General features: G+C 45.8%; 2 protein-coding genes across 2 annotated transcripts in view; one reads left to right on the top strand and one right to left on the bottom strand.

Moving 5' to 3' along the window:
• Positions 1-5484, bottom strand: part of RNF150 (ring finger protein 150) — an 80863-nt gene extending 75379 nt beyond the window's left edge. The window contains exon 1 of the mRNA XM_053403306.1: positions 4419-5484. Within this exon, the coding sequence (XP_053259281.1) occupies positions 4419-4947 (529 nt within the window). The 5' untranslated portion in view covers positions 4948-5484. The remainder of the gene's footprint in view (positions 1-4418) is intronic.
• ZNF330 (zinc finger protein 330) overlaps positions 4724-15672 on the top strand; it is a 32443-nt gene continuing 21494 nt past the window's right edge. Inside the window, exon 1 of the mRNA XM_053403310.1 lies at positions 4724-4746. The gene's annotated coding sequence lies outside the window, so the exon portion shown is untranslated. The remainder of the gene's footprint in view (positions 4747-15672) is intronic.

Here is a 15672-nt window from a genome sequence, read left to right as displayed (position 1 = left end):
ACTGATTCCCTGGCAGGCACACCTGAATTCCGATTAGCTGGAAACTAGCCTTTAAGCCTACTGTGGGCCCTGAGCCCTTAAAATGGGCCTTGGCCATACAGACATTGTCCCTCTTGATTTCCCCAACCCGCAACTGATGCTTGAAACTTCCAGTGCCAGAAGTGACCATTAAGATTAAGTTCGCAATGTTCATTTGGATAAAGTGTAGGATGATTTAAGACCACTAGTCTGGCACAGTGTTTTATTTCAACTCTGAGAATCGTACCTGCTATTTCTCTTCCACACCCCTTTTTTTTTACTTCTACAGTGGTACCTTGGGTTACAGACGCTTCAGGTTACGGACTCCACCAACCCAGAAATATTACCTCAGGTTAAGAACTTTGCTTCAGGATGAGAACAGAAATTGTGCAGCGGCAGCACAACAGCAGAGGGAGGCCCCATTAGCTAAAGTGGTCTTCAGGTTAAGAACAATTTCAGATTAAGAATGGACCTCCAGAAGGAATTAAGTTTTTAACCCGAGGTACCACTGTACTCAATTTGAATAAACTGCTTAATTGGATTTCTGGGCTGTACTGATTTTGGCGCACACTCGGCGGCTGTTTATCCTCCCACCATGTGGCTTAGGCTGCTTGGGGCTACACTAGGGGTTGTCAAAGTGATTGGATGAGCAGACAGGAGACAGGCTGAAGTTGCAAAAAGTCTCGGAAGTCAGCTGGCTGCTCTCCAACACTCAAGGAGATCACTGTAAGGCAGTGGGAATCCCACCCCCTTGGCATTAGGTGACACAGAAAAGGGTTGTGGCAGCAGAGAGAAACTACTGCAGGTTCCCTAAGGCTATGAGCCTGCCCTTCAAGTTTGGTGCTGAAACAGGGGACCGTCCTACTGTCACAGAGTGCAGTGTTTTAGTTAGCCTTGTAGTTTGGAGGCCTTTGCTTCTGCACAACTTTGTGTTATATTTTTCAATCAATCCAAATGATTTTTAAAGAAATGTGTGTATCACTCAACCTCTTGTTTTTAATGATATTATTTCTCCCATGTGTGGTCATGTCCCAAGTGATTATTTTCATTTATCAGCCATGTTTGTTATTAATATTACTTAGCGCTTACTGTCCTTGTGTGCCTCTTTTCCACATACACACTAGGGTCTTTTACTGAAGTACTGTTTTGTGTGAATAAACACTCACTGCTTAAGCAGAAAAGTACCACACAACTATAACACCCACATTTAGCAAAGTGTGTTGCCCCCATCTACCTTGTGCCTGATCAGGGCAAGAGGTGGGGGCAGTGGGAGAGATGGCTCTCTGAGGGCTCCACCCACTAGTTGAAATGCACCTTCTCTGTTGTAGCCAGAAATAGTGATGACATTCAACAGCTGCAAGTTCTCTCTCTCTCTCTCTCTCTCTCTCTCTCTCTCTCTCTCTCTCAGGATGGCAGAACTAGCAGTGGGAGCAAACAGCAGAGAATATGGGTTTGCTTTGTGTTCGCAGCAGAATCTAGATATACAACCTGCCTGCTTTGTAGGAAGCAGCTAAACAGGGAGAAGCTTCCAGGGCACTATACCACCAGAGCTGTCATCACACACCTGTAAAGGATAGAGAGAGCCAGGGCAGGACTGCGCTGGTGGTGCAAAAAATTCACATACCCTTGTTCCCACCACCAACTTCCTCACTGTCACTCTGCTGGACACATCCCAATCTGGCAAACAGCAACACTGGCACAGCTGGGTGGGTGCCATGACCGACAGGATTTCAGGTGGGATGAGTATATGGGTCTACAAAGAGCAAGTTTCCAATGCCCACATTAGCCTATTCCTCAAATCAAAAGACTTTGTTTGCAGCTCTATGTGCAGTAGAACCAGTAGCACCTCTCTAATGCTGCTGAATTTTTGACCACAAACAAAACCACAGGGAGGAAAAAGAATCCCTTTCAGTCTTCAGTCTACACACACACACACACACACACACACACACACAGTCAACTTAAAGGAACCTAGCACAAAACCTCCTAGGCCCATCTGTATGTAATTTGGCAGGTTTCACACCTAGGGGCACATCTGCTATTTTCAGATCAATCACCCACAAAACACTAGCAGAGACAGAATGAATCTCTTTGAATTTATTGTTCTATTGTCAGTGTGCTGCCCCAGCTTTTTTTGCCCATTACTAACTTTCTTTGCTACTAGTGACGAATAAGCATAATAAATCTTTCTTTCTTTCTTAGCATCCCAAAACTGCAAATGCTGTCTTTATGAGGAATCTGCAGCAGCTATCTTTCTTTGGTAGGATCCATGCCCTTAGAAGGGACTACCATGCCTGCAAATTTTATCAATTTCTGCAAAATATGAGAACTATAAAATGTTATTCTAAAAAAGAAAGATTAAACTTTAAAAGGCACCTACCACAAAAAACACTGTATTGATTTGCCTGTAATTTGTCAAATTTTATCCACTTTGGAGGGGGTATTATGCCCACATAAATCATGTATCTCTTTCAAAAGGAATAACATTGGAACATTTTTCAAATTTCTCAACAGTGCATAGGTAATAACAAAGCCTCATTTTTCTGAAGAAGATTCAGACCCCCGAGCTGAATCACAGAGTCTCTGAAGTCCTTTGGACCAAACTGGGCTGTTTTCCATAGCGCCAACTCAAGGTCCAATCAAATATTGCGGTTGGTATATTCCCTACATGTCAGGGTCTACAACTTAGTAATTACTGTTAAAATAATGCTAATGTTTTGCTACCAAACTTTTCTCTAGGTTCCCCTCTAAGGTGGAGAACAACTGCAACCCCAATCTAAGCCCCATTGAATTTTGTGATTCTTACTTATGAAGAAATATATTTACGTAGGCTGATTTGCAAGATGTGTACAACCCAAATTAAAAAGTGGCATTTTGACTCTCCATAGTGTGGTATTTTGGAATAAGAAGCAAGTAGCTCTTGACCATGTAGGGCCCTGCCCTCAAACAACTACTCTTGGTGTTTTCTAAAAACACAACATTTTCAAATGCTGATAATGAATAAAAGCACATGTTCATCACACAGCCTGTTCTTGCATACTGATATTTTGTAATTATTTTTATTCCATATGACAAACTGGAATATATCCAAGAGCACCATCACATAAACATCTACACTGTGTGTGTTGCAAAGAAGCCTTAGCAGAATTCAAAGACGCCTAAAAGTGGATTTAAAAATTGCATGTGTACATACTACCTGAAATTAGACAGTAATCCGTGTCACAGGAATTGCAGATATTGTACTAAGACTGCATTTTCCAAGTAAAATCTTCTAATAGTAATTAACCTAATTGTGTTCCTGGCATCCTGAATAGTTCATTCTCTTGACACAGTGCTTGCACAGCCAGAGCAAGCGACGGCAAAGAAGCCAGAAAAAGGCTTACAGCAACAGCACTGTACACAGAAATCACAAACCTCCTGGGATTCGGGAAGTGGCTTAAAACACCAGAACTTTCAAACTTTCCCGGACATATTGAAAGGTGCTGTTGTATCAGCCCACTGTTTAATCAGCATAGTTCAACCATTCATTACAAAGGGCTGCACCCGCAAGCCCAAATGTAGCATGAATGAATTTGAAGGAACACAAAAAGTAATGTGCACATCTCGAATGGCCACTGAAAAAGGCTCAGAGTGAAATCAAATGACAGAATATGTGAATGTCCTCCAGATGTGGTTGGACTCCAGCTCCCATTATCCCTGACCATAATCTATGCTGGCTGGGACTGAGTGGAGTTGGGAGTCTAGGCAACATCTGGAGGGCCACACATTGCCCTTTCCTTCCCTGCACCAGACACACTAACCTCCCATTCCCTTTCCTGCCTACTGCCAAGATACACATCATTCCAGCAGGTTTCCCCTTTTCTAGGGTTTCCCTTCTGCCTTGTACCTGTCCTCTTTCCTTTTGTTTTCCACCTGGTTGGATCCTTGACTACTACGACCTTTCTCCCCCTACCCTTCCCAAAACAGCTGACCTGCCTCCCCTTATTACTTTCCTGCTCCCCTGCATTCAAAAGCTGTCCTTGCATCCCTTGTCATTTAGTTTCAAGCTATTCAAAGGCCAGCTCTTAGATGCGCCCCATCACTCACTCCACTAGCCTTCCCCTCTTTTATTCCCCAGCTCAAAAGGGGGGGGGGCAGAGAGAGAGAAATAGCCAAAAACTCATCTTATGGCGAGCCAAGCACACAGCGCTGCCTGCTTTTCACCCAGATCCCAGGATGTTATTAACCCCGGCCACGGCCATTGGCTTGGCTATTAATAACATCCTGGGAGGCTGGCTGGGTGCGATGGTCCAAGGAGGGGTGCGATGAAGCTGTCCAGAAGGGAGATCCTCAAACCGTGGGACTTTTTTGGGAAGGGGGGTGGTTGTGGCTCAGCACCCTCCCCCCCAACACCAGCTCACCTGCGGGGGGCATGGTGATGGTCTCGTTGGCGTTGCTGGAGCCCACGTTGTAGACGACCACGGCCGAGGCATTTTGCGCGGCGGCGTGCCGGATCTTATCCTTGTAAGTGCAGTTCCCCTTGGGGATGAGCGCGATCCAGATCTTGCCGGGCCCGGGCACGGCGAACCTGGCGTTGGGGTCGCAGGCTAGCCGGTCGGCGGCCGCCGAGGTCATCACCACCTGGCCCCAGACGTCGTGCTTGGGCGAGTGTTCCCCGTAGCGGCCGCACTCGGTCTTCTCGCTACGCAACTCCCCGCCTGCGCCGCCGCCGCCACCACCAGGATCCGGGTAAGTAATGTTCACGAAGGCCGTGTACCACTCCTCTTTCTCGGCCACGGTGAAATCCAGGCACAGCAGATGCACGAAACAAAAGGAAAGCAGCCATGTTGAGAGAGCCAGGCTGCGGCACGCTTGGATCACGGACATTGCCATCTTCGCCTCCTGCTCCCGCTCGCCCCCCCGCCGCCGCCGCCGCGCGCGTGTCTGCATGTGGGGGGCGCGCGCGCGCGCGTGGAGAAGGCGCGCGGGGACACGCCAGCCCGGGCGGAGGAGGCAGGCGGCGCGCCCTCACCTTTGCAACCCGCTCGGCATTCCCAGCTCCTCTGCTGGGCGCGCGGGGGAAAGAAACAAAAGCGGACGGCGGCGCAGCCTCGCTTGCAGTCGGCTCGTCCTCCTCGCTCTCGAGCGGCTTAAGAAGGGCGGGCGGCCGACTGGCTGGCTGGCTGGCGCGCCCGGCCAAGCGGGTCCTTTTCAGTGCCAGCTGGGCTCCCCAGAGACGCGGGCGAAGCCGGCCTCTTCGCAGCTGAGGGAAAAGCCCCCGAGAGGCAGCGCGCTGCTCCGGCGGCCTCTCCGGCTCTGGAGCTCCTTCATCCCCCCTCGCGTTGTGGGTTTCCCAGCCGCCTCACGCCAGAGATGTTTTGTTTTGGAGGGTGGGGGGTAGAAGGGGCGGGAAAAGAGGGGAGCTAAGGTTGGAGGGGGGAGCGAGGAGGTCGAGCGCAGGAGGAGCTTGCATGTGATGTCAAGAGCTCCCGCTTGCAGCTGCTCGGCTTTTGCGAGGCTGGTCTCTCGACTCCGAAGGGAAGGAAGGACGCCTGCCGGCAGACAGAGGGAAGGCAGCCTGCCCGGGCCCCCTTTGCAGGAGTGAGGAAAGGTGAGGAGCAGCGAAGCCCGCTTGGTCCCCTCTGAACTGGGGAGCGTTCACCAGGCCTCGTCCGAATGAGTCCCCGCAGGTGGGAGAATGGACTGCGCCCGCGCGGGAGGGAAGGCCTCTGAACGTCTCTTTCTAGAAGAAAATCTCTGCGAGGAGACAACTTGTCTCAGCAGAACAAAAGGCAGATCGAGAATTTTCAGCCTGATATACTGGGGTGATTTTAAGAAAATAAAGTAACTTCCAGGCAGGTGTTGTTGCTGCTTTTAAAATGGTGTTTATAGGCAGTGCTTTTTTCTTTTATTAAAAAAAATTAGGGGTACTCCCATTTTGACTCAAGAAGATCACCATTTTATAGTTCAAATCGGGAAAAATAAATACAGTAAATGGACAAAAGTACAGAGATTCATAAAATGTTTAGGGGTCTGTGTATCCCCAGTAAAAAAGCACTGGTTATATGGAATATTTGGGGAGGAATGGCAAGCCATTCCTTGGAGTTTGAAGTGGTATGTTCCACTTTATCACCTTGGTTCCCCCAGGGAGCTCATTCTGCTGCGGGTCATAATGAGTGCAAGCAGCATGGTAAGTGGATTTGCACCAACTTATCCCAAACTGCTTCGCTATCCTGGTAACTCTTCAGTAACCATTCATACAAGCTTTCATTCAGTGTTATCCCTTGATCTCTGCTCACTCACACTTTGAGGTTTTTTTTAAAGAAACCCTCACCCATTGGACAGAAAAAGCATTGCCAAAGCACTTGTAGCTGGTGTAACATTGCTTTTGCACAAAAATGTTCTCCCCCCTTTTTTTTAAATGGGTAAGAGGGTAAGTGGAGGGAGGTCTGTCCACAAATCTTATGAATGAACCCACCTAGGAAAAGTGTGCAGTCATCATATAGAGACCAGATCCTAGACAAAATGGGGAAGGAACAGAATATAAATGCAGGCTGGGATTGGTTCAATAGATCTATACAGTGGTACCTCGGGTTAAGTACTTAATTTGTTCTGGAGGTCCGTAGTTAACCTGAAACTGTTCCTAACTTGAAGCACCACTTTAGCTAATGGGGCCTCCTGCTGCTGCCGCGCCGCTGCTGCGCGATTTCTGTTCTCATCCTGAAGCAAAGTTCTTAACCTGAAGCACTATTTCTGGGTTAGCGGAGTCTGTAACCTGAAGCGTATGTAACCTGAAGCATATGTAACCCGAGGTAACACTGTACTGCTCTTTGCACTTGTTTGCAAAGCTTGCAGAGAGAAGGACACAAAGAAATCCGGGGGGGGGGAGCAGGTGCACGTGGACAGCCCGGGGCAATGAGTTACATGTCTGGAACAGCCATCGCATCTCGTACATCAGCTTTCCTGTATCTTGCCATCACCTTCAGTGCAAGGGTCTTCAATGCAGCAAATCACACATACAGCTGTGTGACTCACCAAACAGTGAGTCATCCAGTGATGCATGTGTGAATCAGCCCTCTGGGAGCCACAGCCAAGGTTTCCTCGTGTGTATTCATAGGCACAGCATGGGATTTCTGCTGTTAGTCAAGGACTGTAGGTGGCTACAAAACCATGTCTGCAGCTGATCCACTTTCCAAGCTCAAGTTTTAAAGACTTGTTTCCCTCCCTACAGCAACAAGGTTAGGCACATACTTGCATCTTTTCCTATCAGAAGCTACTCAACAAGCAGGAACATAAGGAGTGTAGGGTTAGTCTAATCCATGGCAGAAAAGGGGGAAGAAGAAAAAGCTGGTGAAACAGTGAGATCCAGCCGCACATCCTGTTAGTGTTGAGGCAACCTCTGACTGCCTCCCATAGCCACCAAGACTGCAGTCTTGTACACATTTACTGGCAAGTAAGCAGTGGGACTTAATTTTGAGTAGATATGCCACTTTATTAGTTTATGTTTCATTTTTTTAGATGGCCACAACAACCCACGTTATCAAGCCTCTTCGTATGTATGTTGAACCATTACAATAAATCTCTTGTCACCCTTCTCATAATACTCGCATTGTATATATGATGATAATATAAATGTTATGATGTGGTATCCTTGTCCACCTTTCTTTGCTCTCTGCTTCTAGTAACTTCATGGCTCTTACCAGTGCTTAATTTCAGCCCCAGATTCAGCCCTGGAAATTTTTGAATTGTCAAGGCTCAGTTCAGGAATGCAGGAGTAAATAATGAAGATTATACCTCTGATCTCAGTAAAATCCCAGGGAATCCTTATACAACTAGGACTGGTCGTGAAGAACTCCATTAACTGCCACTATTCTATTATACACAGCTGTGAGATAATCTTTGGCCTGAATCCAAAACTCCTGCTCCTTCTCCAGCCCTAGCCTAGCCACATCCTCACCATTGACAATTACTGTACTATAGTTGCTGACTGTCCACTCTATTTTTCCATTATGTTCTTTGGGCTTGAGATTCTGATTCAGCCTTCTTTGATCTGGCTATCCACAGGCCACAGAGAACACCAATGACACAATGGAAGAGATAACATCCCTCTTTGTGTGCATGTATATAGCTTGGTCTCCTTTATCTGCCCAGATATTCATGCAGGTCATGCATTTCTAAAATATGGAAGCAGAACAGCAGGAAGAGGAAGAGGAAGTAGTAGTAGAAGAACAACAACAATCAAATGTATTGATTGGAATAGATAAAAGAAGACAAAAAGTCCTTTAAAGCCCTAAACGGCCTCGGTCCAGTATACCTGAAGGAGCGTCTCCACCCCCATCATTCTGCCCGGACGCTGAGGTCCAGCGCCGAGGGCCTTCTGGCGGTTCCCTCATTGCGAGAAGCAAAGCTACAGGGAACCAGGCAGAGGGCCTTCTCGGTAGTGGCCCCCGCCCTGTGGAACGCCCTTCCAGCAAATGTCAAAGAGATAAACAACTACTTGACATTCAGAAGACATCTTAAGGCAGCCCTGTTCAGGGAAGTTTTTAACGTGTGATATTTTACTGTATTTTTGGTTTTTATGGAAGCCGCCCAGAGTGGCTGGGGAGGCCCAGCCAGATGGGCGGGGTATAAATAATAAATAATTATTCTTCTTCTTCTTCTTCTTCTTCTTCTTCTTCTTCTTCTTCTTCTTCTTCTTCTTCTTCTTCTTTCTCCAGAAGAGCAAAAAAGCAAAGCACTTCAGTTTTAATTGCAGCCACCTCCACCAAACCTTTTGGAGAAGCGTCACAACTGAATCATGTGAGCTCCGCATGGGTGTGGATCCTGCTGGTGGCAGTGATGGGCTTTGGTAATATGGCGCCTTGGGCAAGGACAAAATTTGGCGCCCCCCTCTAAAGATTTATTATTTTCACCACAATTCCATTTGGTACAGTTGCTTTTTTATGAATCTTCTCAGTAGGTACCCATATAAATATAGGTTTGTTGTTGTTGTTTTACATTCCTTGGCTCAGTGCCCTGTGGGGGGGAACCACACCGCCCTAAATCTGGTGCTGCTGGTGGGATTTCAAGTGCTGCATGAGGGAGGTCTTGGTTCCTTTGCTTCCATTCTCTCATCTCAACAAGAGGGGAAGAGACAAGGAGAAGATGGGCAGGGGACAAGGCTACGTGGGGTGGGGGAGAAGGGGAAGTGACCAGAGTGAACTGATGCCACGGGTTGGATGGAATTCAGCCATGGGCCAAGCAATGGAATAATAAACTGGGATTATTTATTGAAATATTCATATGCCACGCCTTCATAAAAAAACCCCAGCAAGGTGGTCTACAGCATACAAAATTACAATAAAAACACCAGTAAAAGCATAAATAAAAAGAAATGCACATTGCAAAGGCCTGTCTGAATAACATCATTTTGAGAAGACATCTAAAAGAAGGCAAGGGTGATTCCTGCTGAACGTCTATTGGCAGGGAGTTCCACAGAGCAGAGCCAGCCACATGAAAGTCTTGGTCCCTTTCAGAAGCCAAGTGAACCTCAGGGGTGTGAGGAAGCACAAGAAGAGCCCCATCAGTGGATCTTGGTGATCAAGGTGGAGTGCAAGGAGATAGGCAGTCCTCAAGGTATTTGGGCCCAAGTTGTGTAGGCTTTTGCGCATTAACACAAGAGCTGCAAACCTGGCCTGGTAGTAAACTGGGAGACCAGCACAGCTCTCTCAGAAGAGGAGTGACATTTTGCCAGTAGAGGAGTGACATTTTGTTTCTGTGAGTCGTCTGGCCCTTGCAGCTTCCAGACCAGATACAAGGGCAGCCCTACATGAAACATATTACAGTAATCAAGTCTTGAGGTTACCCCAATGCATGGACCACTGTGGACAGACTATGAGCAGTGCTTTAAAACACACACAGCCCACTGTATTGTTATCAAAGTTTCAAGAAGATGGAAAGAACAGTTCTTATGCAATGGCCAACAAAGAGGAAAGTAGAACAGCTCAACAGCCAAAGTAGGTGGAGAGAAATAGTTTTTCTTTTCATATGTCATCTCTGAGCAGAGGGTGGGGGGTGAAGAAGTAGCATCAGTGGGAGGCAGCTGAGTCATAGTCCTTTAGCTGCCTCCAGAGCTACTGGTGGGAGCTGAGTCTTTCACGAAGAATGGGGAAAGGCAAAACCCTTGACTATTTTTAGTTCTTCCATCCCTGCCGATAACTGCTGGGGGAAAGATATAGCCTGAAATTTTACATTTGTTCTTCATCAAGGTAAAAGAAATATAGAATATTTATTTCATAAAATTATATTCCACATTCCAAGGAGAACCCTCACAAAACAGCTTCCAGCAAATGAAGTGTGTGTGTGTGTGTGTGTGTGTGTGTGTGTGTGTGAACCAGTGGGTGGTATTCAACTAAGTATTACTCAGAGTAGACCTGCCTGCTGAAATCAATGGGCCTTTTTTTTAAAAAAAGTTTTAAAATATATATTGAATTTGCCATTACCTAAACATCGCCATCTCGTGTCGCATTTGTATAGTGTGCTTAAAACGTTATATTTGCAGCTGTATAGCTGAGTCCCCAGCCAAGTCTTAATTTCAGCGGGTTTGTATAAAACTTAGTTGAACTTGTTGCCATCTGTCTGTCTCAAGAGATAATGAAGTGTGCCTCCGGGGGTGAAGTCCAACTGTGCATTAGCAGCACCAAAGTGACCTTCCCAAGGCACAGGCAAGGGCAGTGTGTATGGAAGTCCTGGGCTCCCAGACGACAATACCCCTGTCTCAGCTTTGCTGTGGTCCAAAGGAAAGCAGAGCGATAAGTTTGGGCACCAGCTTGGCTGCAGGAGTTGCCAGAAGGAGGCGTAAAAGGCACCGTTCAACCATCTTAGGGACTCCACTCTGGATTTGTGTAGTGTTTCGTCCGTAGTCTTTTCTTCACCCGAAGATATCCAGTATAAGGCAGCAGAGGATTAGGATCAGAGTTTTCCTTCTCATGCTGGAACACTGGGCCACAGCCAACCAAGTGAAATTCAACATGCAAGCTTTTATTGAAAAGAACCAAAGGGAACTTCCTGTTTTTACACACTAGCTTATCTAAGCAATGTGATTACTTGGTGTCCTCAGGATGGGACAATTCATTACAACAATTAATTCGTTATAGTGAATTTGGAAAATGTAAAACATAGAAATGACTGGTGAACTCCTGTCTGTCTAAAGACTTTTTTTTTAAGGTGTAACATTTACCAGGAGATGTGCTTCTCTGTATATTTGCTCTAAGAATACCTGGTTAAAGATGGCACCTACCTATTTAAATGTATAGTTGCAATCTCATACTTGCCTATCTAGATGTAACCCTGATTAAATTTGATGGGACCTACTGCTGAGTAGACATGTAGGGTTGCATGACTTGCTCCCAGTTAAGTAGTTGGGTGGGAGGGCAAAATTCAACCCTCTAACCATGGCTGTCTACTCATAAGCCAGTTCTATTGAGCCCAATTTACTCCCTGCCAACCTAGCAGTTTGAAAGTATGTCAAAGTGCAAGTAGATAAATAGGTACCACTCCAGCGGGAAGGTAAACGGCGTTTCCGTGCACTGCTTTGGTTCGCCAGAAGTGGCTTAGTCATGCTGGCCACATGACCCGGAAACTGTACGCCGGCTCCCTCGGCCAACAAAGCGAGATGAGTGCCGCAACCCCAGAGTCGGTCACAACTGGACCTAATGGTCAGGGGTCCCTTTACCTTTAAATATATATATATATAGGATTGCAGCCTAAGGGGGACTTTGTAGGGAGTGAAATTGACTAGTCTTGATGCAAAGTGTGGAGAAACTCCTTTACAGCTTCATCTCAGGGGTGGTTTGTATGTGTGTGGAGCAGACAATGGACATAATGTTCCTAGTCGGTTTCTCTACCTGTGAGAAAATGCTTTGCAGGCTGAAGTTAGAGTCACATCACAAGAGATGTGGCACCTTGTGGCATAGACACGGCTCTGACATTGATGCAATCACATTATAGACAACACTAAAAATCACAATGAGTCCAGCTGGGTGCAGGGAAACTCTATTTTCTCCAACAATGTATTGCAGTAGGAGTGCTGCAAAATTGTGACATTCCAGAAATATAAGCCCATTTGTCATATTCTAAACCAATCATCTGGAAAGGCCCAAAGTATTATTTAAAAGGCACCCATTCTCTACTCACAGGAGGAGCAAGCTAACCATAACTGATCAATCTCTCTGGAACACAACAGAGTATTAGCAGAGGTAATTTCCCGCTGTTCCAGGTGAGTGGCCTTAATTATGTTATGCCCATTTTTATTTCAAATTTTTGAATTTGAAAGCAAAATTGTTCCATGGTCTGCAGAATAGCCCATTATGGAATAAAGCAACTGTGAAAATGCCCCTAGAGAATGGAATCTTGTTAAGAAACGAGATCTTTATCCACCACAATGTGAACATCAAAACGAAGACTGCTTTACAATCAGTTGCGCACATCAGCCTGTGTGAGAAATGAAAGCAGTAATTTGAAGTTTCCAGCAGCCAAGGCCATGCAGAGGGGAAGTCTCATGGAGACAGAATTCTCAGAGAACTGGGAAATTAATGCCAAAGATTATTTAATGCTGAAGGCAGCGAGGAGGAAAATCTTGCCATGATTCATGTTGCAGGCACCAAGGAATTAAAAAGAGATTAGCGCCCTCCCCATGTGTCACTCACTCTGCATCTTCCTAGAAATCTTTAATGCCACCTTTTTTTGAATGTGTTTGTTATGTGAGCATCCATCAGAATTGGGGGGGGGGGGGAGAGAGAATATGCACCCAGATCACATGTAAAACTTCAAAGGTTATTTTAAACATGTGAAAAGATCATGGTTTTTATGGATCTAGGAGGTGAGCATTCACATTTTTCAATTCATTTATCTTTTGATGGCGTAGAGTTGCATGCTCCAGCAGAGGGTCAATCATCCCCACTTGACCATAAGGTTCACTAGGTGGAGAATCAAGTATGCCTTTTTGTGTTGGCCTTTTCCCCCTCCCTGAAGCAAAACCAATCCCTTGTGATTGAAGCTGACTATACTAAGGCTGCATTCAAACAGCATTCTCCCTCCCCATTTTCTCAATGTTTCCCTAATTGTTCGTTTCTGTATTATAACCTTTGCATGACCAAAAAAAAAAAAAAATGCTCCCAGAAACATAGTTGGAATACAGTACAAGTTTAGTGCCCAGGGAAAAAACCCAACAATTTTCAAATAACATGGAAATGAGCATTACACATGCACTAGAACCTGCTATATTTCCAGAACTGGCTTTTACCTTGGGTGCATTCAGATGTGGTCAGGATTGCATTAATTTTTACTAATTATATTGCTGGCACTTCTGTCCCGTTTTCTAACATTTCTTTCACACCACAGTACCTGATGTGCCGTGGAACTGTGGCTTTTTAACTACTACACTGGCATGTCATGCTAAATTTCATTTACACTAGTGGGTGTTGTGTGGCACGGCAACGAATGTCTTTGGACAATGACACTATTCCCCCAACCTTTCTGTGGGTTCTTCTGTTCCCCCATGATTCATTCCTCCATGAAAGCAGCAGAGAAGAACTGAATGCCAGTATAGCACCCCAAATTCAGTCACCTCACTCCTGCAATTTCCAGATTAAGGGGGCTGCAAACAGTCCCCCCCCATGTAATCAAATAACACACAAATGTACATACATGAGCTATATTTCATTAGCTTTCTGAAAGTGGGTTTTATATCACATATTATGCAGAAATGAACAGTTAGGAAAACGTCAGGGAAATGGAACAAACTTCAGTATGACTGCAACCCACGAGAGGCTCATGGAACAGTTTTAGTTCATTTCATTGCTGTCTTGCATTATTAAAAAATAATTTCTGCCATAAATCAAATCCTATTACAAGGCTTGCTGACAAAATTCCTCAAGGGGAATCCCAGTGGGGCTCGCTGTCAGGACCGATCATCTGATTGACTCTTGCCAGCAAGCCCTGCTTGCAAAGGAGTAAGTGGGACCTCGCTTTAAGCTCCAGATCTTTCCTTTGGAGAAGGGTGTCAGGTGTGAGGCGGGTGGGTGCAGTTTGGGAGATATGTCATCGTGGGTCAATGTGGGGCCTGTCCCAGGCCTTAATTATACACCTGTGAGTTAGAAGTTCCCCAACCCCTGAACCAAACTTGGGCTGCACTCCTGTGCAGTCTCACCTAGGAGTTAGTCCCATTGAACTCAGTAGGCTTGTACAGTGGTACCTCGGGTTACATACGCTTCAGGTTACAGACTCCGCTAACCCAGAAATAGTACCTCGGGTTAAGAACTTTGCTTCAGGATGAGAACAGAAATTGTGCTCCGGTGGCATGGCAGCAGCGGGAGGCTCCATTAACTAATGTGGTGTTTCGGGTTAAGAACAGTTTCAGGTTAAGAACGGACCTCCGGAACGAATTAAGTACTTAACCCGAGGTACCACTGTAATGCAGGGTCCCATGGCTGGTAGGCTACATACAATTAGAATAAAAACAGACCGTGTTAATAGCAACAACATTTTATACATTTTTTGTTAAGTGCAGAATTCTGTACTGAAATCAAACCGCTCTTCATTTGTATTATACAGCCCATCCTATGAAGCTGAGTTTGAATACTATTCCTGGAAGGATGAACGTCTCTATTATTTGTTAAAATCTTTGTTATGCTGAGGTCCAGCCACTAGAGGGAGATGTTGTTCTATAATAGGGCTCTCGGATTACTTTAATTCTCTGCCTGCCATTTTTCAAAATCCCTCCAATTTGCCTGCCTTCAGTTTGCATTAGTTAATTCCCCACTAACCCTTGCTTGCAGCATTAGTGTTAGAAAGACATGGAGTCATAAGTACATTTAGAGCTGGACTTAAATCACTTTATTTAAAAAAGTGCTCTTATTTCTTGCGATTCTTCTCTGTGTGATACCTTTGTGCACACTATACATTTAAAGCACATTCCCCCCTCAAATAATTCTGGGCATGGTAGTTTGTTAAGGATTATTGGGAATTGTAACTCTGTGGCTGGTAAACTGCACTGCCCAGAATTCTTTGGGGGAAAGAACGGGCGTTGAATGTCCTTTAACGGTATTGTATGTATGAAGCCACACATGTACACACTGCAAACATAGGTATTAGCAAATTTATCGCTTGTGCATTGCAAAGGATCCTGGAGGGACGCACTGTTCTCTGTGTATTCTTTCCCCCATTCCCCACAACAGAACTCTCATAGCAATGAATGGCAGCCATTCTGACAGATGGGAGAAAGTAAAGGATGCACTCAGGGACCCTGCTGAGGTAGGATTGTCAGATGCTAAAAAGGACAGGATACTGCAACTTTGCTAGTTGTGAAGAAGAGGGAATAAAAAGGTAAAGGACCCCTGGACAGCTAAGTCCAGTCAAAGGCGACTATGGGGTTGTGGCGTTCATCTCGCTTTCAGGCCGAGGCAGCCGGCGTTTGTCCACAGACAGCTTTCCGTGTCATGTGGCCAGCATGACTAAACCGCTTTTAGTGCAATGGGACACTGTGACGGAAACCAGAGCGCACGGAAACGTCGTTTACCTTCCTGCCTGACGGTTATTAATGACATTCTGTCCTGCCTCCCCACCCCCAAGCAGTTCAGGATGGCATATACCATGGTACCTCGGGTTAATAACTTAATTCGTTCTGGAGGTCCGTCC

This window comes from Podarcis raffonei, chromosome 9, assembly GCF_027172205.1.
Source record: "Podarcis raffonei isolate rPodRaf1 chromosome 9, rPodRaf1.pri, whole genome shotgun sequence".
NCBI lineage: Eukaryota > Metazoa > Chordata > Lepidosauria > Squamata > Lacertidae > Podarcis > Podarcis raffonei.
The sequence above is the reverse complement of the archived record's forward strand: the minus strand, read 5'-3'. Positions and strand labels throughout refer to the sequence as shown.